The 26,488-nt window shown below is 34.6% G+C and overlaps 1 protein-coding gene across 3 annotated transcripts in view; it reads right to left on the bottom strand.

The window, feature by feature from the left end:
* Positions 1–26,488, bottom strand: part of LOC118181971 (fasciclin-1-like) — a 330,859-nt gene that overhangs the window by 132,214 nt on the left and 172,157 nt on the right. For all 3 annotated transcript variants that reach the window (XM_085808714.1, XM_085808713.1, XM_085808715.1), the window contains exons 4-5: positions 20,279–20,466; positions 8,859–8,991 (exon numbers count right to left, since the gene is read on the bottom strand). In XM_085808714.1, coding sequence (XP_085664840.1) covers positions 8,859–8,991; positions 20,279–20,466 — 321 coding nt within the window. The remainder of the gene's footprint in view (positions 1–8,858; positions 8,992–20,278; positions 20,467–26,488) is intronic.

Consider the following 26,488-nt stretch of genomic DNA (forward strand, 5'->3'; position numbering starts at 1 on the left):
GGGGAAAACCACGAAAACACCCATGCAGCCAGCCCGTTCGCGGGATTCGAACCTCGGATCGCACTACCAGGGTTCAGCGACTTTACCGCTCGGCCGCTGGTGGGCCGAAGACACGCTAGGAAAGCGGGAGAAATACCTTATATTACTTCTCTTTTTAAAGGCCGACTTTTTTTTAAGGGGATCCAATCACTAAATCCTGGGTGTGGATATACATCATCCAACACCTTTTTAGTTCGGGCGCCACTGTAGAGACATTAGGATGTTTTTTGGGAAGCCGTAGAGATGAAAAATTAACAACCGCCTTCGCCGTGAATCCAACCACGGACCTCTGAAATACCGGCCCAGCGTGCAGAACTATTACACCACGAAGGCATGCTAGGAAAACGGGAGAAATACCTCACAAGGAAAATTTTTTTCCTCTAATTACAGGACAGAAAATGTTTTTCAATCGCGCGATCTGTTATTGATATTGAATTACAGTCGTGCGATAATTTCGCAGTAAAGATACATCTCTGATGACTATCCAAGATTCTAGAAACTTTGTTCTTATATAGAGATGGTCGTCTTATAGAAATAATGCTTAATATCAGTATTTATTTATAATCTCAGAACTATTGGTCACTTTCAGAAGTGGTCGTTTGAGAGGCGATATTCTATATATTTATTTACCGATACTCTCAGATTCCAAAATTTGTTTATATTCTCAGAAATATTGGATGGAAGGTGGTCGTCCCATACATACAAAATTTTACATTTCATTAAAAATGAATTCGGCATTATTTAACTATTTCCCTATTAATTAATTAATTAGATAAAGAAAATATTAGGAAATAGTACTGTTTATTACGGAATAATGTAGGAAGTTCTACAGAACTATATTCTTTCGCGTCATTGCACATTGTATCCGGCAAACTACTAGTTCCTCGTATTCTTCCGCAAATCCGTAAACATTTGTCTGATTTGAAACGAAATCCAAAATGGCTGTGCCATGAGGTTAACTTGTATGGATATTTTTTGTTGCATGAAAGGTAAGTTCAGTTGCAATACTTGTATGTTTACTTTTTTTGCTTTTCGAATTTATGTTGTTTATGTCATTTTGACAGTTAAATGTTTCACAGCTTTATGAATTGTTACCATTCTGTCGTGAATTACGTGTATCTCAATGGCTGGCTGTCTTTTCAAATATCTAATTTGCCCTGCTATCCAAATGTTTATGACTGAATTTTTTTTAGCCTAGTTTATGCATTCAGTTTCAAAATAATATGTGTGATCAGATTGCTTATTATTTTATTGCAGCAATAAATTTATGTTAAATAGTTTGAACAATTGTATAAAAATAAGAGTTTGCATTGTTTTGTCTAAAATATGTATGGTTGAAACATTATCTTAATCTAGTTTGTAATTCAAGTTTTTTTGGGGGTACTGTTCTGTTATTGGGACCAGAATCGGAAATGTATGAACCTGTGTTCGTAAGTATGTGCATAGATGTGTATATGTAGACACACAAACATACAAGCATACATAAATACAATTCTGAACCCGGTCCTGATAACAGAACAGTACCTTTTTTAAATCTTTTTTGAATATTTTATAAAAGGATTAAGCATTTTTCAAACTGCATATCATTTTAAAATTCGACTTGCAGGAAGACAAAATATGGTCATTCAATCAAATGCTTATGATTGCTTTTAACATTTTCTCATAAATATTGTTTGCATTTTTATTGTATTTTAGATACTTTAGTTATGTAAAGTGAACATGAGAATATTAGGAAAGCTGAAGAATATGAATAGCTACCATAATACATTTTTCATCGAGCCCATTGTTTTAGAAACCAATGCACCATTATTATAGTTATATGCAGTTTAATTTTATGTTCATGTTAATTTTATGTTCACTATTTTTTTATAATCTCTAATGTTAACATTAGAGATTATAAAAAAATAGTTATGAAAATAGCTCCAACAACAATTTACTAAATTATAAAAATAAAATTTATTATAAAACTATCGATTGTTAAAGTAAAATCGATTTTTAGATAATAATGCAATTCATTGTGAACATTAGAAGAAAAATTTAATAAAAGAAATATTTTATGAACAGAAAATTGTAGATGGTATTTTTAATGAATTAGGCATTGGTTATCTGCTATTGTCTGTTACTTTAAAATAGGAATTTCGAGGTTATTTTACACCTTCCAGTTTGGATCAGTCGTAACCATCCGAACAATTGCTGAGAAAAAAATAGGTCCAATTGTTTAATTCTCTCCACTTCATTTCCGCTTAGTGTGGATTAATGAAAAGCACACGAAAGGTCGACTTGAATTACAGCCTTAAATGATGTGGAGAATATAAAGGTTGTGCGGCGATGACGACAGCAGTTACGATCGCAAAAGTGGGGGTGATGCCTATTTTAAAATAACAGTACATTGAAGAAGTCAAACAACAAGAATCAGTGTAATATTTGTAAATTTTGCAGGACTACTACTGCAGAACCATTTTTAAACTAACGACTACTACTACAGAACCATCTTTCTCGGCTGTCTAAGCGCAAATGAACGAGACAAGATATGGTGATAAGAACTTGCTAAAATAAATTTCTTGTATTCCATTCCATTGTTTTTAGATGATTATTTATTGACCATGAAAGTCTGAGTTCAGAATTCATAATATCCATTATCCGTTTATTATGCATTTCAAATGGATGGAGGATTTGTTACATGGAAATGTTTTAAAGCAAATGGCAGTGAATACCGATTTTATTTATTTAAGAGTTTACTAGCCGCTATCTATAAAATATAAAAATAAGAATTTGTTTTCTTATTTCATTTAAAAATATCCATTAAAAAATCAGTATAACTTAAAGTGATTGGTATATTGACTCGTATCCCTTTATATCTGAAATCTCATATTTGTTTCTTGTGATTTAGAAGGTAATTTAAAATAACTTTTTGACATTTTAGAAATGCTTTTTTGCATGAAGTTGCTCATCCGAGGGAAGCAAGATTAATATTCAAAAACAAGCAACTGAATATTACTGAAAAGCTAGTTGGTACCCTCAATTTTGTTTAAATTTTACGACCAAGCGAAGAACCTGTTTTAAATAATAGAAAATCATCCATGGAAAATCCTACCCATAATTCACCTCGCGAACGAGGAAGAATAAAGAAACGTTCCTTTTAAGAGAGGCTTTCAGTTTAAAGTATGGATATTGGAACCCCAATAAAGCTGAAAATTTGGTTTATTTGTTTCGTAACCATGGAAACGCCATTGACTGCTCCTTAAGAAAACAAAATTACGAGCAAAGATCTATAGAAGCCTGAAGCCTGAAGAAAGAACCACGATTCATCTTTCTTATAAATATAAGTTTTTTTAAAACCTTTCCCAGTTCAACAGTCTAAAAAATTTCATCATTTTTAATGCAAATATAAGTCCATCAAATCACCAGGCTGATGACTTAAATAATGATATACGGAACATAAATATTTAATACGTATGTACACTTAAATTATTTTTAGGAATGCAAACAAGACCAGACTAGTACTACACAACAAGCTTTTTCTTCACTAAGCAAGGCTGAATCCTTGTTCGCCGCGACCCTTGTTTCTCAGTACGATATACAGTAATCAATCGGACGTGAACATGCATTAAAGGATTATAGATACATCATTTTTAAATTTTGGAAAGAATGTGGAGTAATAAAACGTAAGTCCTAAGATTTGATAACAATAGCAACAAAGTGCTAACAAATATCCCTCATACGAAACTGCACGTATTTTGCAGAAATTCAATTTTTTGGGGGGTCATTTTATCTTCCATTATCAAAATTCGCAGTTGCATATTTAAAACGCGGATACGATTTAAAACCAGATACTATCCGGTTGCATATTCAGGCCGAACTCAAAATATAGTATATATGTTACCGGCAAAGTTTGAAATCCGGCATTGTATATAATGCCTAAAACTAGCCGGCAATGTATGAAACGATTCATATTTCATACATTTCTTAGGCATTCTATAGAATGCCAAATGACAAACAGGCAAAGTATGAAATACATTTCCGATTCATTTCGAAGAACCAAATTACTTACCAGAAGTTAATAAAATAATGTGAAATGGCCAAAATGACTACTAAGAAGGAACCACGGGACTACTGGCTGCTCAATCTCTAGGATATGATGTTTTTTGGAAAACAAAATTACATTCCATTTATCTTATTAAAGAAAGCGTCATTACTATACAGTATTACGTCACGGACGCTGACATATTTCCCGTACTTCATAAAAATTCATTTGAGTTCTGGACACGGACGACGTAACAGAATACTGAAAGACTTTGCAACAAAATACACAAAGTTTCACGTAATGATATTGAAATTTACAACCACCTTTGTGAGCCCTGCCAGAAGAGACACAAAGGTATTTAAAATAAGGGCATTGTTGTTTCTGAATTTAATTTCCGTTACTGATTCTTAGTCTCAGCCAGCTAGAATATAGAAATTGATTACTATCAAGATCATTTCACTAACTTTTTTTTTTATGTATTTCGAATAACAGTTTTAATGGCACTCTTTCATTGATTTTTTAAAATTGTCAGGACTAATATGTCTTTTGACTTGTTTAGGGAACATGATGTGTCCTGAATAGGAATAGGAAGCTTATTAAAGTTATGTTCAAGTATGTGCGGAATGGATGACACAAGCAGGAAGGGTTTACTTTACCCTTTATTCTCTATAAGATTACAGGTGTTTCCGCACTTCGGGATACAGAGACGAACCACTTGTGGTATGAACGTAAGAATATAAAACTACTAACTAAAATTCTAAATAAGGGAGCTAACTTTGAATTAGTTTACAAATACCTAACACTAAGACTGGCCTTTTTTAAAGGTTACGTATGTAGTACGCAAACTGCGGATACTACAATAGTTGTTAAGGGGACGGTGGACTTTAAAAATTAGTTTTTTAAGTTTTTGTGTTTCCAACAAGAAATTTTACACATATACATATTATAACATCAGTTTATAAAATGTATGTTCAAAAGTTCAATTTATTTTAAATTAAAAATTTTTTAAACAAATAATTATTTTAGTTAAAGATTGCAAATGCTCCTTGAGCTCTAATTTTCAATATTTTTTCCTTTAAGTTAGTTATAAAGACTTAACGAAAGTTTTTGTGTATCCGTTATTGAACATGATGGATCAAAAAGTTTTAAGAAGGATTTTAGTGACTTTAAATCCAGTTTTCGGAAAAATATCACCTTTTGTTAAACATTGCAAACTGCTGAAACTACAATACGTTTTAAATATCAAGAGGATTAAACCTCTGGCATCATGTTGGAACCACATGTTCACAAGCTCTCCGTTAGTATAGCTTTCCATGCTCTTCGTATGGTGCCTACCGCTTGAATGAGAGAATCCTCACTTTCTACTAGCACTCTCCTTTGCAATACCCCCTGGCGGCGTACAATTTCGTTTCTGGGCAGGGGTTCCTATGCAATTCATAATCCTTATGATGTGCTCTACTTCGCCCAGAAGTTTGTCGTAACATTTACGGGACACCTTGTGTACAATGCCTAGGCATTCTATAGAATGCCGTCGTTTCACACTTTGTCGATAACATATATACAGGATTTCATGCAAATATGATTTAATTCACCTCGGCCTTAAAATTTTGCGCTAAGGAACATGAGCCATATCTAAGGAGAAAGGAAATAGATAAATCCTCTGTTGTCCAACACTGTTGATCTGAAAATCACATTTTCCATTTTTCTGTAGAGAAAATTATCCAAAATTGATCTTCCGTGTCGAATTAGATTTTTTAAAAGCGTTTCACATTCGTATAAATCTTTCAGTTACCGTTATTTTGATTCATTGATTGATTATCTTATCGAATTAGCGAAGTCTAATATTCTTATTTTCAGAAAAGATCATATAAAATCTTTCAATTGTCGTTATTTTTATTCATCGATTATCTTATCGGTTTAGCAAAGTCTAATATTCTTATTTTCAGAAAAGTTCATATAATAGGAGGCGCTTCATGTGATCATGTTTGTCCACCACTATTCTGATAATATTAACGAACGATATCGTCATTCGATAATATAATCAGAATAGATAATCAATGATATCGCCATATCTCATTAAACGATGAGAAAAATCTGCCACTTAAAATAATAGCTGGATTTAACTAATTCAATACAAATATATGTAATATTTGCAGGATATCTCTCCGCTCAGCGCTTGTAGAAAATTTATCATTTTCTTCTTCAGGAAGTTTATCACATGAAGTTATTAGATTTTTTCCAGAAAAGTTACCAGCAGATATCTACTTCTGTGAGAATGACAGAAGTCAGTGACAGACATAGCCGATATCTACACAAGCAGCAGATACCTACTTCTATCATCAGTAACAGAAGCAGCAGATATCTGCATCTGTCACTGATGCTGCAGCTTGAATTTTGTCATTTTTTTTTTCTTGCGAAAGATACTTTTCAGATATTTTAGCGCAAACAGAATTCAGCGTCGTTATTCGCTTATTCTGATTAATTCAGTCGATCTTCCTTAAAATTTGGAAGTAAGCTCCTTTGAACATGGTACTCTTAAATCAAAACCTAGTTGCTTGGCGACTTAACCACTTACTTGGCTACAAAGTCTCTCTTATTTGGCAATATATATATTCTGTTTCCAATTGATTTGGCGATCTTACTTCAATTCAAAAAATAATTAATTCTGCAATATTTTGGTAACATTAACCCAGGAATAATAACCTGGTAACTACCACCCACTAGTGGGCTATTAAAGCTCTAATGGTGGGCGGTAGAGGCTTTTTATCCATCCGATGATGCAGGTCCGGTCTCCTGCTCGCAGCTCTCTCATGTTTCCATACATTTATAAGACTTTACCACTTCTCTTAAGTATTATTCCGTGACTATAATGCGCATAATGGGATTATCACATCTTAACAAAGCGTGAGGGTAGAAGAATATTTCCTGAGGAACAAACTTCTCCTTTTCTTACCACTGAAGGTTTCCTAGCTGAAACAGTTTTGCTGGAACCGATGTCCCGGCTAATTACGCAGGACATTAATTTTCTATCTCTTATAAATATAAGCAAAGTATAAATAAATGGATAAATTTAGCAACACATAATTTTACTATGCCCCCGCTCAAAAAATTACTTTGCATTTACGCTCAACTAAATTATTGCGAAACCGGCGGGCGGTAAGGAAATTTGCGTGGGTACAAAGTGGGGGGGGGGGGTAGATGTATAAAGGTTGACTACCCCTGCATCAACCAAACTTGTTCATAACAAATGACGTATTTCCCATCTTTTGGCATGCAGTTGGGGGGACAATTTGCTAACAATATCCGAATAATAACATTAACCGCTATCACCATTGTTTTACCATTAGTATTCACCTATTTGTAGCATAGCTAATTATCTACTCGATAAAAAGATTGATTGGTTTCCGAGATGCTACAGCATTACATTCAAGGAAAAATATTTATTTTAGATATTTTTTACTTTTACCCATTTTTAGAAGCTCCTGATTGGGATAATTTATGATTCTCGATTTGGAGTAATGCAAGAAGAATATACCTTAACAAAAAATTCAGATTTTGAGAAAAATGATCGTAATGTTAGAAAAGAGATACCCCGTGGTGAATCAGAAATACTTTTACAACAATGCCTTCTCAGGGATTCGAGCCCGGCCCTTCGATTTCGCAGTAGCCTTCCCTAACCACTATACCATCTGAGCGGTAGTCTAAAGAGAATATATTCACTTATATAATTCTCACTCGAAGGAGTAGTTCTCAGGTTGAAGTAAACATACAAATGTGCACTTTCATTCCTTACCTTTTATTGAATCAAGAAGAAATACTTATGTGTCCACCTGGTAGTAGTGTTTGGCTTGCCTGTCTGTTGAATGTGTGTATAAAGAATGATGTTCCCGAAATTTTCAGGTTTCCTCTTGATCAACTGTAAGATTATAAAATTGACTGGAAGATTTGTCTGCGAAAGTCTGAATCCGTTCGAGGTGAAAATATCAAGTTATGACCCAAAGTATTTGAGAAGCAGTACTTGTATCCTAAACAAAAATGATTTTTCTTACTTGTCGCATGTCCCCTCGGTGTTTCGTCCCCAAGCGAACTTTGATTTTATCGACTCATTCAAGGGATGAAAGGCTGAGTCAACAATGTCCAGCCTGGGGATCGAACCCCGGACTTGTGGTGCTGCTGCGCGACGTGCTAACCCCTGCGCCACCCGAGCCTGTAATTATATACTACCGGTCCTTTTTACATCATCTATTTTACAACGATATGCAAAATACAGAAAATACTATAAAATATGTGATCAATTTGCATTCCATTTGAAAGTTGCGTTGCTGCGAGTGCCACAGAGGAGCTTGTCCCGCCTGTCTTACTATACCAAGTAGATGGTTTTGCATTGTGCCCTGAGGGGCGGTGCATGTTATCGCATGTGTTTTAGTAGGGGTGTCGTTTGTGTTAGCTTGCTAGTATGCATCGACGTTACCTGACGACCCATGGAGACTAACGGATGTCCCTCATACTTGAACCTGTAATGGTATGGATATTCAAAATAGGCCAAATTTTATCAAGTAAAATAGTTAAATGTGTTAGAACATTAGCATTAAATATTACAAGCTGACGTACTGAAATCCAGGTTTCTGTGATTATTGAAGTGGTGAAAAATTATTATTCCTATGGTTTAAATCGAACAGCTTTCCGCTCTCAAAAGATCTGTGGTTTAAATCCCAAAAGACACAGAAGTATAGAAATTTAATAACTAAGTAATAATGATCAATTAATCAATCAAAACACTGTAGTGGATAATTACCCATTTGTCCACACCCTGATGTCTGTTGAAACTGTGGCCTTGTCCTGCCGCTACGGGCAAGAAGAAAGTGTGGTTTCCCTCCCTCTGGAATAATTCTTCCAACTGCTCTTGCTTCACTCTGCTGTTGAACGCACTGTGACAAAGAAAATAAAAAATAAAATAAATAAACCAGTTTTAATGCATTATCCATTAAGTTGGTTTAATGAAGCACAGTACATGATATTCTCATAGTTCAAGAAAGATTGTAAACAGCACTGAATTTCTCGGAAATTTGATTAGTTTGTTTAGAGCCCAAAAGTTTGCTCAAACACTTGCAATTTTTTTCATTAACTGTTCCAGAGCACTAAAGTCTTGCAGACCCTACTCGATCCACAGCAAGTTATCGCTTAATCTGAAACAAATAACAAAATCTAAAGAATGTTAAAATAACCTTTTTATTAACCCCTTGAGATTCGGTGCATAAAAAAATTTGGGGGTAATAATAACTTTACACATAGATAATTAGCCCCTAATACAATGTTATTTCATGCAAAAAAAAAAAAAAAAAAAAAAAAAAAAAAAAGGTAATTTATCACGTGGTGGGATACCGCTTGTCCCACCGCGCATCTAGAGCAGTAAAATGGCATCTTTGCCTGAGCATAAATTCTAACATGCTTATCAAAAGTGCTAGTTTTAGAAACCAAATGAAAATGCAAGATAAAAAAATCTGATGTGTACACCACATGATTTCCTTGTACGGAATATTAAATTATACGCATTTTTTTCTTGAATTTCATTTAAATTGATTGCATTGAATTAAATCTACTTCGTCGACAGCGCATAAACCACAATAGAATAAATGCTCTCTTTAAAATTCACTATATTTGTTTACTATAACGACACTCTGAGTGCACAAAATTTATATCATTTGAAGAATTATCGTTGCCACATGTTCTATTCAAATGTTATAATAAAGCTAAAACGATGTTTGAAAGAAATTAATAACAAAACAGAAAAGAAACAGTTTTTCACAGGCGATTTAGTATTTCTCATTCAATTAATTCAGCTCTCACTTCGCGACAAGGCAAAAAATACATAAAAACTCAAAATATCTCCATTAAAATTTACGAAGTAAATCTTAAACACTTATTTCCTCGAAAAAATTCCAGAAAGGATTAAGCATGATTTAATTCGCAATAATAAATGAAGGCGTTATTTTTGTGTTGCGAAGCTTAGTCTCTCTAGATTGGCAACAAATCTACAATTCTGCTGTTTCAAATGTAAACAAATATGTCCGCCATGTTATTTAAAACTTTTGAAAAACCGCACTTAAACACTTTTAAATTGTTGCTAACCGCTTTTAAATTGTTGATAATTGTACAAATATTGCTTCCAGAATTACGAAAGGCATAAAAACCTTAACCGGAAGATAAAAACAGCATAATTCAATCATTTTTAAAGCAAAAAATGTACAATTTACAAACATATAAGAGTAAAGATACTGAGATCACTGAGCCGGGTAACAGAGTGAATATATATATATAAATATATTTATATACGTTTGGTGCGGCCGATTGCAACCAAAATACGAGGTGCACATCTACATGTTATAGCAGTCCTATATACAAAATTTTAACGTTCTGAGGCTACTCGTTTTTGAGTTATGCGAGATACGTACGCACGTACGTACATACATACGTTCGTACAGACGCCACGAAAAATTCTCTTCAGAATTCATTTTAAAGCAGTTTTATAATTTTTTTGGAGGAAATGTGTCTTTTATTCTGTCCTTACGCACAGATATCACGCAAAAACATCGTTAAATTGCATTCGATAGCGGTCAAAATGGATATTTTCGTTGAAATATGTTGCCTGAAACTTTTCGCGATTACAATTCTTCGTTTTTACTTCGTACAAGGAAGTAAAAATGAATAACACAAATAGTATAAGCGATATGAGTTTAAAGGAAGTAAAAAAGTTTTTGAATAATTATCTAGAAAATATTGATCATATTCGAAAAAAAAAAAAAAAAAAAAAAAAATTAAAAACAATTACACATATCCATTCAGTATGCAAATGACATTTCATGTTACAGAGTTATATTTTCATTTAAAAATTTATTTTCATTCAAAAAATAAATACTGTTTCTTAAAGAACTGAATTTTGTAGCAGAATTCATTATTACAACTTATTAAATATATAAATTTGCATTATCAACATATAAAATGAACCCGATACTTGAATTTAAAAATATTCGAACGGTGCTGCCATCTAGTAGCAGCAATTCCTACATGCGCTGTCGGACGTATTTCTCCCACCATTTAATTTCAACCATTCTTCATTAATATAAATGAATTCAAATGATAATTTTTATTAGAAAAGGAAACTTTAACATAAAAATATTCATTCTAGCACCAAAAGTTGTTCAGACAATTTAAATTGCATTAGAAATTAAGGGAAAAAAAAAAAGAAAACTGCTTCAAAATTAGACCTGAAAAAAATATTTATTGTACATGATTTCCATGAATGAATACTAGTGCTGCCATCTGTTATACATTTAGAGAACTAAAATGCGTAATTGTATGTATTTTAAATGGAATTTTGCAGCTTTCATCTAGGAGATGAAACCTGATAAAAAGGTGGGATGTCTGGCGTCCCATCGCCCGTCAAAGGGTTAAATGAACAGAAATGCACGACTTCTGTAACAGACAAACGTCCACTACTTGGGAGAATTAAAATTAACATAAAATAACTTTAAAATTCAGATGAAGGTAATGTAGCCAGAAGAGCACAAAAATAGACTACTCAAGTTGGCTCAGACATTTAACGACGCGGTTAGCAAGACCTTAAAGTCAGAATACAACTTAGGCAGAGCTGATGATAGTAAAAAAACAGCAAGACGCGGCTCCCAGAAACTCTCATCTAAGCATTCAAAACCCTCGGATTAAATAGACAACTAATTCGCCTTCTGATGAGATCTACGGAAGGAAAAGTTATAGTAAATGTTCAAATCATAATGATTGGTTAATTAATATAAAATGCTTTATATAGTCTTCGAAGTTTGGATATGCGCGTGGCAGTGTTTGCCGAAGCTTTCTAATGAGTTCGTATTTGTTTGCTTTTGAAACTTTGTCGCCGATGACTCTTGTAGTACTGAGAAGATTTAAAAATTGAAGCTTTGTAATTTTCTTAAAGAATTTAAGCTTTAGTTATGACTCTCATGTCTTCGTATTCTATATACTCGCATCCATGGGAAGAAAAGAGCAAGTTTCGTTTTTGAAAGGCCAGTTTTTTTAGATAGGTAAAAGAATAGCATTCTTATTTAAGTCAACAGCACATTAGGAACAGTGAATTGTGGAATAAGTTTACCGAATGCTGGAGTCTGCCTTGACTAATGTTTCTGCTTTTATTCCTTTGCCGTTTGTTAAATTTACGAGCTATAAAGACAGATCCGGATAGTTTATCCCGGACTTAATTCAACCGTGAACAGTGTAAATATGTTTAGATAACGGAAGCTAAACATTTGCTATTTTATCTGACTAAAAACAAATCACCAGAAATGCCGTTGAGTTAAAACAGATGGTGTTTCGCAAGCAGCTTAGTAACGTTTACTAGCTGTACCGGTGGCTCACATTTGTTTTCGGAAACTCGTATTTTTTAAATTGATTTGCACAGATTTTGCGCTAAATATTCACTCCAAATGCTTTTGGTAATATGTTATATTTTCTGTATTTTAAACCTTCCCTAATACAAAGTAAATATCATTAAAATATTTCTTGTAATAAAATAATTTATCGAACTCATACACTATTTCAGACGCACTTCTGTTTAGATTTTTTGGCAGATGATGTTTCTCGCCATAAACTTTTGTTGTAAATGAAAATACATCAGAAGAATTAGTCTCTGTATTTGGAAATTGTTACTTACTTATCAAAATTTATTAACGGTTTCATATCTGAATTGAGCTTGGCAAGACGCTACCAATTAACTACTGATTCTGTTAAAGTTTTAAACAACAATAATTTTAAATAGGGTAAAACTGTTCAAAATATGAAAAACATTCTTGACGTGAAGCGTTCAACTGTGTTTAATGTAATAAAATGATAAAAAGTGCGTGGAACTTTTGAAAATTCGCGGAAGTCTAGACAGCGTTCCAAGTTACTATTAAGTGAAATGGACATTTATTCTATGAAAACTCGACTAAAAAAATAGTGCTGTAAAACTTGCAGCCAATTTACAGGAACGGTTTGCAATAACAGTTAACCGAAAACTGTTAAAAGACTCATTAGGGCACACGATTAAAATAACGATTGGCAAGAATGTCAAGAAGAAAACGAAGAAAATACGCTTGGCGTTCGAAACATCCATGGTCTACTGACCATGGATTATTATTATTATTATTTGACCATGGATTACTATTATTGGACCATGAATTAACATTGTTCCTGTGTGACCAGATTTATCCCACTGGAACAATATTATACAATATATACTGTATTTGCTTCCGAAGGACGAATTACACTGAGACGAAGCCCAAATCAGGAATACACAATCCGACACACCGATAGCCTATTGTTGAGCACGGGGGTGGAGTCATAATGGGTTCAGGAAGTTTCGTCGCCTCTGAAATGGGAAATACACGTAAGTAGCAGGACTGCGACTACTCAACACGACTAACTGTATCCCAGTGAGATGAATGATGGAAGATAAGGAGAGCAGTCTTGCTTTCGACTAAGACGAACTGATTAGACAACAAAGATGTAATCTCTCAGTCATCACTTTTTTTTCCATTTGCAAATAGTCACTAATGTATCTCCGCCAATAGCTAAATAAAGTACTTCAGTCACCGAGATGTGTATCGTCAGCTTAGAAATCTCCTAGATGCCGAGTTCACATGGGGGCTTCGACCGGTTCTTGTTCAATGAAGGTGAGATGTTCAAAGAGTCTTTCGAATTCAATTTTGATGAACTGAAACTATATTTTTGCCACCAGAACTTATTGTGCTAAAATCAAAACTTTTGTTTTAAATTCGAAACTAAATTTTCATTTTACTGTATTATTTTGTTCATCACTTGTGTTCTTCGAAATAGTTACATTTTGACAATGTCAACTCTAAATGATATAGCTAAGTCTTTAAGATCAGCTTCCACGAAAGCAACTAAGCTACTGCATAAATTTGTGTTTGGTCAAGAAGGCGACCGTGCAGACGCCGAGTTCACATACATTATATAGAAAATAATATGGATGAGTATAAATAAATAAATATATTTAAAGAAAACCTGAAAGCATCTGCAGAAAACTTAGAATGCAAAATACATTCGAGCTCTGTCAGGACAACAATCCTTACTACAGCCCTAAATACTTGCTTGTGGTTATTATACTACAAGGTATTTCTCTCGCTTTCCTCGCGTGCCTTCGTGGCGTAGTGGTTCTGCACGCTGGGCCGGTATTCCAGAGGTCCGTGGTTCGATTCCTGGCGAAGGAGATTGCTTATTTTTTTATCTTACCTGCTTCGAAAATAAATCATAATGTCCCTACAATACAACTGCTACGAAGTTATCAAAACTGTTCCATATTCCTCGGACTTAAATTTTATGGAAAATATGTATAGTAATTTGGTTGGTTGGTGGGATTCCTAAATCGTTATGTATATAGCGAATAACCTAAATCGTTATGTATATAGCGAATAACCTAAATCGTTACGTATGATGCGCTGAATTAAGTTGGAGAAGAGAATTAAATAAACATTACATTTCTTCAAAAGCTCTACTGAAAACAACTCTTCCGGAGGAATGGATCAAAATGGGACATTCTTATTCGAAGAAATTAATGAAACCTATACCAAGGAGCACGAAAAGCGTAATTTTAGCTAAATGATGTCTAGCGAGGTTTTGGATATTCCGTTAGTTTTACGTTTATATTAAATATAAGTAGCTATTTCAAAATGTCCGAATACTTACCGAATACTTGCGATTGTTGTCAAAGTCAATTGCGCATGCAAGATATAAGTAGCTTCACAACAATTTATGCACTATTGGAGATGGTGTCGGGCATGATTAGGTTATTCAAAATTGCTCGGAAATGATTTTGAAAGGTTGAGATGAAACTAGCGTCATTAATTGGAAAGTTATTATCTTGTATCAGAAACGGCGAATGTGTGTGCCGTAAACGCAGTCAGAGGATCAATGTTCACCTTTATAGTGTTGCCATCCTTTTTTGATACATACTATTTATATTTGGATGCAAATTGATGAAAATATCCGGATTATGCTTCAGGTATTTTCAACGGTAAAATATCTACTGCTTGGAGTCGTAAAAAGGTTCAAAAGGTTTGGTTACATTTTTGCTCTTCTGGCATATTAATTCAAAAAGTATATACGAATTGTTAATACACAAAAATACTTACACAGAATTTAAAGACAATGGAAAATGCTTAACTTGATTATTCTTTACATTGAAGCTGTGTGTAGCAACGATTTGCAAAGCAATTTAAAACTGAAAGGAACATATTCAAATTCTTACTTTGGAAAACAGGATGTTATTTTTAAATATTTAAAATTCCAAATTTTAGGATTCGAATAATGGAAGCAATAGGATGCTATAGGTCTTGTTATTCAGATCTAATTTTATGATTTGCATTATTCGAAATTCAGTTTTACGATATTATGCGATGAATGGGCCTTAAGAGTTGTTTATGTTACGTATTAATTAGTGTTACTTTAGCGATTATGTCCAGCATTAGAACTGATATCAGCATCTTGGTTAACTGGAACTCTTGGTACTAACTGGGGCACTAAATTGATACATTGGATTCAGAAAGCCGAATAGGAAAAGATACAGTGGGTAAAAAAGTATTGGCAATTGCCTATAATTGATCATATTACCAAACAAGAATAAGGAACGGGGGACGTGGGCACTATGTCATATTACCAAACAAAGGGAATGCTTAACAATTTTAGCTGGACATAACGAAGACAGGAGGTTATAAACACACAAATCTAATGAAACTTTCAATTTAATATGCCTTTTACATAAAATATACAACAAAAACGTAAATGTGCATGTTAAAAGATTATTGGCAAAGTTATAACTGCTATACGAATTTTCTTATGTTGCGTTCACGTGTTTAGACCGATAAGAAAGCCTGTTAGTATAAAGTCTTCAGTGCTACTTCAAAACTTTTAAAACGTTATTTTGCTAATACTGCGATAAAAATGGCTTTGAAGTCGAAGGAGCTGGATGTTAATGTAAAAACCTGATTATTCAGCTCAGAAATGAGGGATTTAACTTATCGTGTTATAGAAATACAACTCAACATAAATTTATTTACTGTTAGAGGTGTTGTAAAAATGTTCAAAGAGATTGTTCAAAGAGGCAAATAAGATTAGAAGTGGACGGCCTCTAATATTTTCTGCAAAGGAACACGTGGCATCATCAAAGAGGGTTAAGAAAAACTCTAAAATAAGTGCACCCCAGTTAGCCAAAGATGTTGCTAACTAAAGATGTTTCTCTGTAACTAAGACTTCGCATAAAACGTTTAGTGTACAAACGATACGGAATGTTTGACATGCAGAAAGTTATTAAAGAAGGGCAGCACGAAAGAAACCTTTCATTTCAGAAATAAACAGGAGAAAGAGATTAGATTTTGCAAAATCTTATGTTAATATATCAGAGGAATTTTGGAACACAGTTTGTCCTATGAATCGAAGTTTAAAATTTTCTAGAGTGATGTACGACGATATACGTAGAGAAAGCCAAACTCTGAACTGGAAAAATTACATTTAACACCGACTGTAAAACATGTTGGAGGAGCATCGTAGTTTGTGGTTGTATGGCAGCAAACGGAGTTTGTAACCTGTGAATCTCACCTGGAAATAGTTACTTTATAACGCTCCTCGCCAGTTAAAGATGCCGCCTCAATCGCCTCCCTTAAATCCAATTGAAACTTTCGTGGGCATCGTCCTCTTTGATGAGTGGTTTGAAAATTCATTCGTTAAAGTAGTCAGACATTGCTTAGATAAGCAAAACTTGAGTTTTAAAGTTATCCTAATTCTCGATAATTCTCATGGATAAGGTGCTGAAGATCTCACAATATTGCATCCAAATGTAGAGGCCGAACATTACTGCCTTAAGGTGACTCATACACCTTAAACCCCTCATGATCTTCGAATAGGTGACTGTTGCAAGAATTGGGTTATTTTACTTATTTTAAAAGCAATTACTTCCAACATTTTACAGCTGACTACACAATATAGCTGCTTTGGAAACTGGTAACCAGAACGTTTGTGTTGCCACAAATATTTTTGTAATTTAATCCTCTTTGTGACAAAATGTTTCGCCGTGTTTCCACCTTGCGTGCACGATATTTTAAAAATGGCTAATGGTACATACTTGAAATTGGATGGAATTCTTTATATGGGCACTATTTTCTAACTGAACCAACAATCTGATGAATATTTTAATATTGAAAAATTTTATGGGCGAAAACATTAAATTTTTTAAAAATAAAATACATTTTATAAACTCAACTCAAAATAAAATAAAAATTTAACATGAAATTTTTAGAATTTTAGGTTCACAGTAGTTTCCAAATGTTATAAAAGCCATATATTACATATGGAATTAAATTATGAAACAGAATGTTTTAAACTGTGCGCGCAAGTTGGAAACATGACGAAAAATGTTGTCACAAAGCGGATAAAATTATAAAAATATTTGTGACAACACAAACTTTCTGACAAATGAATAAATTCGCATGAGAACAAGTGAATTCATCAACAATGAATGCTTGCTATCATCAGCGCTTTCCAGAAGCAAGAAGGGGCAAAGAAGTTTTAAATACGGAAAAAAGATAAATCAAAGAATTCGCAGAGAATGACAAATGAAGAACTGGATGATCTTATAACAAAAGCCGGTGAAAGTGGTGATAGCGAAGAAGATAAAAAGCATTTAAGATACGAAATGTTGAAATGAAATGTTAACAAAAACCACACGAACTGTCTGAATTTGTAATAGAGAAAGAAAAAAAAAAACACTTTATGAAAGCTACTAGAAAAACTTTGCACTTCTTACCGCGAAATATTTAATGAGCTGCATCAAACATCAATCCATGCAGAAATCTACAGCTATTTTAAAAAAATCGTATCATATACCTGAGGCGCGACATACAGAGCTCAGAAAATCGTGTATGCGATCCCCGCAAGTCCCCGTTTCCAGTCTTTTATGATGTGTTACACGTCACGGCCTGACATCGCAGAAGCAATAATTCATTCTGGTTGACAGTAGAAGAGACATAACGTCGCGACCAGTGTCAAGAGACAATAGCGTTCTGCACTGTGTCTGTCGTAAAAGCCTCTCGATTTCAGGAGGGTCGACAAATCAATGATCTTGTTTTTTCTCTGATATTGCTTCAGATATAACGAATCGGAGAACATAAAAATACTACTGAAAAATTAAGTAAGCGTGGTTAATTCAGTCTCTAGATTTTTCCAACCGAACAACACGCCAGAATGCTCTTGAACTCTCGACTAGAGAGACCCTCGTTAGCAGGTTCCTCACGTCACGAGGATTATACTTCTCTGCAATAATTGTTCTATGCTATACATGAATTATATATATATATGTGCGTGTAAAGAGCTTTTCGTAATTGTAATAAATATGATTTGAGTTCGAAACAAGCAGTGAGCATATGCAACCTCACAAATGTACTAATCATTCATGGAGTCAGAAGGGCTACCTGCCGCCGGTTAACCACATATCTAATTATTAAGCAGTAACAGAAATTCTTTTGATTAACATTTGTTTCCTTTCCCCCGCCTTAATTAGAATACTATTTAGATTTGTATAAATTACCCATAGTTTCTGAATCTGAACCCGTTCTTTTCGACAGAAAGTTCACTTGGTGGAAAGCGATTTTGCCCTGTTAACCCTTTCGCCGCCCTCTCCTTTCCGCAAAAATTTCCCCCCAGCGGCCGTCTGTTCTTCGTAGCGTGTAATGTTGTTTTCTTTGTACATCATAACTTTCCATACATGACTTTCGTAGTGGATGAATGGTGTATTGAGAATACGGCACAGCGCACTAGGGCCATCTGCCTAAGGGGAAGGATGCCTTCGTGGAGGCCTTTCTAAGGGAAACTGGCTTGTATACACGTTACACGTGGGGAAAACCACGAAAACGCCCATGCAGCCAGCCCGTTCGCGGGATTTGAACCTCGGACCAAACTACCAGAGTTCAGCGATTTTACCGCTCGGCCGCTGGTGGGCCAGTGGATGAATGTCAATGAGTATTAAGTAAAATTATAAGGAAATAAAGCATAATGGAAAAATAATGATATCTCTGCTTATTTCTAATAGCAGGATAATTTGATAACATCTGATCCGGGTGGACCAGTCCTCCCATTTTGGTGCTGTAATCTTTTACAATTATTGATTTTTTTACAGTTTTTTCTCATGTTCCAACATCAATCATCGAGTTATTATGGACTGTACTCATCAAACGTATATCCTCCTTGTCTTTCCAATTCACAACCTCATTTTTTCTCTTTTTCTGCTGAGTAGACGTTGAAGCCATCTTTCACTGTCTTGTATCTTATGTAAAATGGCGCGAATCTTCCTAAAAGCCAGATCAAATTCAATTAGAAATAGAATGTATGATAAGTGCTGCCCTCTAGAACAAACAAAAATAAAAACTCAAACAAGTGAACATTTAGAAAGCGTTTTAAACGTTTAAAAGTTTTAAAATGTAGAAGAAGGCTTGAAACGAGTTACTGCCGCCCTGCGGAAGTTTCACTTGAACTCGCTACACGCGTTACGGACGACGAAGAGGTTAATTGACGCAATAATGAACCCTCGCTTTCGGCAAAGATTTACAGTATACGACAAAACATGCTAGCCAATGTCTGTCGAAACTTATATACTCCAGGGTGGTTTTTCAGGCAACAAAGTAAACTGTGGAACTTAATTGCTCATTATTTATCTCTACTTACGCAAATTACTGTAAAGATAAAACTCATTTCAACAGATTATAACCGACATTATTTATTAATTTCAGGCGCTGTTCTTAGACTTTGCAATACATCTCTGCATTTGAAAGTGAGTATTGTCAATAAAATGTTTTTAAAATACATGATTCTATTTTACTTCTTTGTTTATTCGAATAAACTAATATAAGAAATAAATTTGCGCATCATGCTGTCCTGTAACAGAAGCTATCCTGTTCAAGCGACTTCGCAACACAGTTCGACATTATTATTGTAAACATAATTCTGAACTGCGGCAAGATTGATAAAAATATTTCTAGCGTAAGTATGAAATATTTGCTGAAGAAATTTAGCTGTGAGAACAGAAAAAATGTCAGGAAGAAAATGTATACAAAATGTCAGGAAGAAAATGTATGCATGTTAAAACAACATAATTAGAGAGTACATTCGCGCTCTTCTCACCTTAGGGGCTCCTTTATATCGTGTTGTTCGGGATGGCTCAAGAGGTCATAAGCTGACGGAGGCATCGACGTACTTGAAACATATGGTTCGAGAATGTCATCTATGACGTAGAGTATTTGATTTTCTCCTTCAGTCGATGTATACTCCTTTGAATCGATGATTTTCGCATTATTTGCAAAATATTCCACCTGAAACGAAATAAAATACACATTTTTAGAAATTTCACGTAGGTTTGCCTTCTTTTCTTCCTCCTTTCAACATGCCTTCGTGGTGTAATGGTAGCACACTCGGCACGTATTCGACAGGTCCAGGCTCGAATCCCGCGTTGCTTATTTTTCACGTCTCCAGCCTTAAAAAAAACCTAACTCTGTTACTGAGCTCAGATTTTTATTCTTATAGGTTCGTTAATTGAGCATTTTTTACTTTAAAAATTATTGAATTATGTTATTCTTATTTTCCGGTTAAGATTTTTATGCCTTTAGTTAATATGCATGCAATAGTTGTAGAACTATAGACGATTTAAAAGTTGTTTAAGTGCGGCTAAGCGTATTTTTTTTTACCATGGCAGCCATATTTGTTCACATTTCAAACATAGCAGAGCAGTGAATTAAGTTTTTCTGCACATTTTTACACAGTGGGACCATAAGGAAACTTTTCGTTTTGTGGACCGAAACAGCTGCTTTCTTGCCTGCCGCCCGAATTGTTTATTTTCGCGTATAAACTCTAATTCTAAAAAATTTTTTTCTGAATTGTTTTAACTACATTTGGTGTTTCATATTTTTCTACATTTTTCAATATTTAATGACGATATTTTGAGGTTTTATGTATTTGTGTCTTGCCATGAAATGAAAACTGAATTAATTGAATGAGAAATACATCTCTAATGAAATTTGAGGAAATAAGTTTAAATGAAATGCGGTCTTTCGAATTTAAGTAAAAATATCGGCTCTATGAAAACAATGGTTACCGCGGCAAGAAATAAAATACTTTTATCCTTTTCCCGCACCCAAAAAAACCAACGATACTTTCAAATTTAAATGTGGAAGGTTACTAAGTAATTAACTAAGCAATTTAAAAGTAATAAACGCAGTTCCTAAGAATTTTTCAACTTTTTAATATGATTGATTTAAATGAACATGCATTAATAGCCTAATCAGAAATATTCAACAATTACATGAAAATAATATCTTTTTCGATGATAATTATTTCAAGACGCGGTAGTGGCCAGGTTTTAAAGAAATACACTGCTGGCCACCCAAATTGCAACACCAAGAAAGACAAGAGATATCACAACAAAATTTATTTAGTAGATAACATGTTGACCAAGTATCAAATGATTAAATTTAAAGACTTCTGTGAAGTGTGGTTCCTTCCAGAATCAGTAGCCAGAGCAGCCGCCATAATTGGAGATCACCCCTGCCACACTCCTCGGCATTGATTCAAAGAGACTTTGGATGTGTTCTTGGGGTACAGCAGACCAAACAGCTTCCACACGTTGCCAAAGTTGATCTCATGTGGCAGCTTGGGATGTAATCTGGGTCAATCGTTCAGCAACCATGGACCACATGTTTCCTATTGGCGAAAGATCTGGAGAGCGAGCCGGCTAGGGAAGCAATTCAATCTGGCGATTGACGAATAACCCTTAGACAATGCGTGACATGTGTGGTCGCGCATTATCCTGTTGAAATATGGCTGTAGGCAAGCCCTGAAGGTAAGAAAGGTCAACTGGCTCCAACACCTCGGAGATGTAGCACTGGCTGTTTAAAGTACCGGCAATGCGTACTAGAGGAGTGCGACAGTGATATCCAATACCGCCCCATACCATAATACCCGGCGCAGGACCAGTGTGGCGGTGCATAACGCAGCTGTTCAGCATCCTCTCTCTGCGGTGTCTCCAGACTGGAATCCGACCATCGTGGTGTTGCAGACAGAAGCGTGAGTCGTCAGTAAAGACAATTTCATTTCATTCTGCCGTCCACATCCTTATTTCATCGCACCATTGGCGGCGGAGACGTCTGTGGTTCTGCGTCAAGGGTAGACGAAGCAATGGACGCCTTGCGGACACACCACTCTGCTGTAAGCGGCGCCGAATGGTACGCGCAGACATTGGATGATGCGTTACAGACTGAATGTGCTGTGCTATGGTTCATGATGTGACTGAGCGATCCGTCACTGGCATGCGCACAATGTTCCTGTCATCACGTGAAGTGGTGCACTGAGGTGGATGCGATCGAACACGTCGGTCCGTCGTAAACCTCCTGCATCCAACAGTCACATATCCGCATTACAGCTGTTTGGTTTCATCCAATACGACTACCAATTTCCCTGAAAGATAATCCACTCTCAATAGGCCACTATCCTTCCTCTGTCGGTGTATATGAGCCAGTTTGCCTTAGAAAGTCCTCCACGAAAGGCATCCCTCCTCTTAGGCAGATAGCCCTAGTGTGCTTTGCCATAATTAAATTAAATAAATACACACCTTCCTCTGTCGAACTCGGATACTTGATCAAACGATGATCGCTGTTTACTACGAGGCATAATTGATCGTTTCTTTTTTTGAAAAAAACCACAAGAAAAACACAATTGCCGAATTTGAAATCGTCGAAAACTCCAAGCCTTAAATAGCGCTTTGAAGTGACGCCACAAGGGCGCGTGATGTGCGCCTGCGCTGAAATTCTAATCATTTGCATATCTCACCTCCGCTAATGCATGTTGCAAATTTCATGTTATTTACATGCTTCCTTCAGGGTGTTGCACCTTTACGGTGGCCAGCAGTGTAATATAGTGAATATAAATATACGTATAACCATAATATAGTGAATATAAATGTACGTACCTATAACATTCTATCGGAAATTCTAAAGATATGCCATTTTTAAATGTTTCGTAATTTTGCTGTTGAACTGAATTTTATGTGGCGTAAGTACAAAGAATGTGATATTTAATAAATAAATAATAATTAATAATGAAAAGACAAAAAATTTTCTTGTTAACCAGCTTACAAATAAAACTGCACACTGATAGGATAAAATGAGAAAAGGTATTATGGCTTGTTTTACTGTGGCAAAGCCACAGTCTACCTGAGGTCTACCTGTCTAAGAGCGAGGTCTACCTCTCTAAGAGCAGAAATGTGTTCGTGGAGGACTTTCTTAGTAAAACTGGCTCGTATGCACGTTACACATTGGGGAGACCAAGAACAAGCCCTTGCAGCCAGCCCGTTCGTAGGATTCGAACTATGGACGGAATTGTTCAGCGATTTTACCGCTCGGCCACCGGTGGGTCGACGCTTATGACAACGCTACCAATAATGTCTGGAATATAGAACCGTATCTCAAAAAACATCCTGGTTCTGCACTAGAAGGTAACCAAGGTCTTAGTGTTGTCAACGATCTCGTTCGAGGCTTGAAAAGGCAAAGTAACATGTGATAACTTTTGAAAACATGGAAAATACATGGCTTATTATAATCAATGATTTGGTTAATTATGATCATAACTGTGTAAAATAATTTTTTAGACTGAAGTTGTCAAATAAAAGTTAATTTTCTAAATAAGATCAAAATAGATTATAAAATTTATTAAGCGACATAGGAATGTCCCTAAATGAGCGCTGGATTTTAAGTCGCCAAATATCTGTTTCGTTTACACTTAAACATTTAAAATTATAGAGAAAACGCAACCTTAATTTGACAGGGATTTTGAATTACAGGTTTTGGAGACGTTTAGACACAAGTGTTTCCAAAAAACATTCAGCAGAATTTTTTCTTCTTCTTTGGGGGGAAAAAAATTCTGAAAACATCTACGACAAACTAAAGTTGCTTGTTTGCTTAATTTGAAACTTTGGGAATGGATATTCTCGTTGAAATATGAGACTCGAAAAATTTCGCGATTACATTACTTCGTTTACTTCGCAGAAGGAAGTAAAAATTAAGTTTGTTGAAATGGTTTGTTAAAAATTTTATTTGCAAAAGAAATGATGTTACTGAAAAGAAACCTAAAAATCTATATGTTTACGTTCCTATATTGGAATGAGATTGAAAGAGTAGTTTCGATATGAAATAGCTTTAATAAATCTCGCTACTCTCAGTTTATTCAAACCAAACTGAAAACTTATAATAAAGAAATATTCATACTTAAACATCTAGTAATAATCAAATAACACAGTTAAGTTTTTTAAAATAAGTATTGGGACAGTTAATAAGTTAGCTACATTCTAGCGATGACAAATCCCCAAGTGTGTTGCCAACGCAGGGCAACGAAAAAGTATACATTAAAAGCATAAATTAATTAGAAATGCATGGAAGTAAACACTATAAATTATATTTATTAAATGTAATGATGTATCAATTTTTAAGTCCTGAGAAACATCACTTTTTTCAAAACACAAACGTATTTTTATTGTAGCAATCAATGTTTTATTCTCTTCCAAAAACATTTTCACTACATTTCACACTAGAATATCAAGTTGAAATGAAATGTTTGAAGAGAACAATAGCAAAATAATAAAAAATAGTTTTAGTTTCATTGGCTGATGAATTATGCAAATGAATATTAGATTAAATTCATTCTGAAAATTATATCTTTATGAAATCTGAAATAGCGTGCATGCATCTCTTAATGCTACTTCATCGGAAAAAATTCATCTCTTTAGTCAAAAGAATCTAAAGTAATTTCTCCCAACTGTAGTCTAACAGAAAACTGCAGTTCAGGTTTTATTGATTATCTAATAATATTAATAAATAAATAGAGAAAAACAGAATCCATACTTGTTTACTTTTATGCTTGCTTTCATTCCTAAACTTTTCAATGCAGCAAAAAACGAAATCTTCCCGACTTCCTAATATAATTCATAAGTTTAAAAATTCCATTTTAAATTTTATTACAAATTACATATCGTAAATAGGAAGTGGGGGAGAAACCGGAAACAAGTAGGAGCTAAGTAAATAAGCGAGTAAAGCAATTAGTGAATAAGAGCGTAGCCACGAGCGATCGGCCTTCTGCTGTCACGCTTTCGTGCTCGGGGCTTGTAACTATCTAGAAGGTGTTGGCCGAGTGTACCACGAAGGCATGCTGGAAGAATGGAGAAAATACTTTATATACTCTCCCTTTTAAAGGGCGACCGCGGATTAGGGTACCCAATCGCCAAAACCTGGTGGTGAAAAATTATCATCCACCACCTTTTAGTTCTGGCGCCACTGTAAGAACATTAAGTTTTTTTTTTTTCTTTTTTTTTTTTTTTGAAGCAGGAGACGTGAAAAATGAGCCATGCCCTCGCCGGGACTCAAACCTGGGGCTCTCGAATACGCGTTGAGTGTGCTACCGATACACCACTCAGGCATGCAGAAAAGGTAGGCGAAAATACCTTATAAACAAAGCAAAATAAATCTTTCAAATCTTAACATTATTAAGTCCGCTGCTTCATGTTGAACTAACAGGATGTTCAAGAAAGTATAAAATATTAAATGCAGACAATGCCGGATATTAGATAATCAAGCGGGTGATCTTATTTCGTAGCATCTGCTTTTGAGACTAAACTTTCAAATTTAGAATATTCCCAATTCCATTCTATTTAAGAGAAACAACTCTCGTCCTGTGTGCTGAGAAATGTTACTGGATAGAGTTCAAGGCTAGAAAAGAGGGGGGGGGGAAGGTTCTTTCACTCACGGCTGCTTGTTTTGATGGAAGATAACATCCTTGATCCATCTAATATCTTGTAATTACGTTGTAAATATGCATATAAATGTATATATTTTCTTTTTCTACAATACTTCAGAGTCCTAAGTATATGAAAAGAATACATTTTTAAACATCATTTCATTCTGAACGAAATTAAATACTGTACTTTTCACAGAACCGTTTGCTCAGAATAGTTTAATTTGAATGAAATATTTTCACAAGTGTTCGTTAATTACATTAGAAAAAAAAATTAAGGTAATTCTATTTTATTCGGTTAAGGATTACAAAAATTAAGATCAAAGTTTATTGTATTGCTAATATTAAAAATATGCATTATTTCTTTTTTATTTATAGAGCTTCTTCCTAAAATACTTTCTCAAATGTGACATGATGTTTTAGCTTCTGAGGCATCTTTTAATTCGAAAAATATAACTCAATTTATAATTAAGTCTCTATTCGGTCCATTTCAAATTAGAGCACCTTTTATTTTAATAGCGAAATACTTTAAATAATACTTGACTTTCTCTGAATATTTCT

Source organism: Stegodyphus dumicola, chromosome X1 (assembly GCF_044657685.1).
Source record: "Stegodyphus dumicola isolate Sdum_Otavi_A_Nest chromosome X1, ASM4465768v1".
NCBI lineage: Eukaryota > Metazoa > Arthropoda > Arachnida > Araneae > Eresidae > Stegodyphus > Stegodyphus dumicola.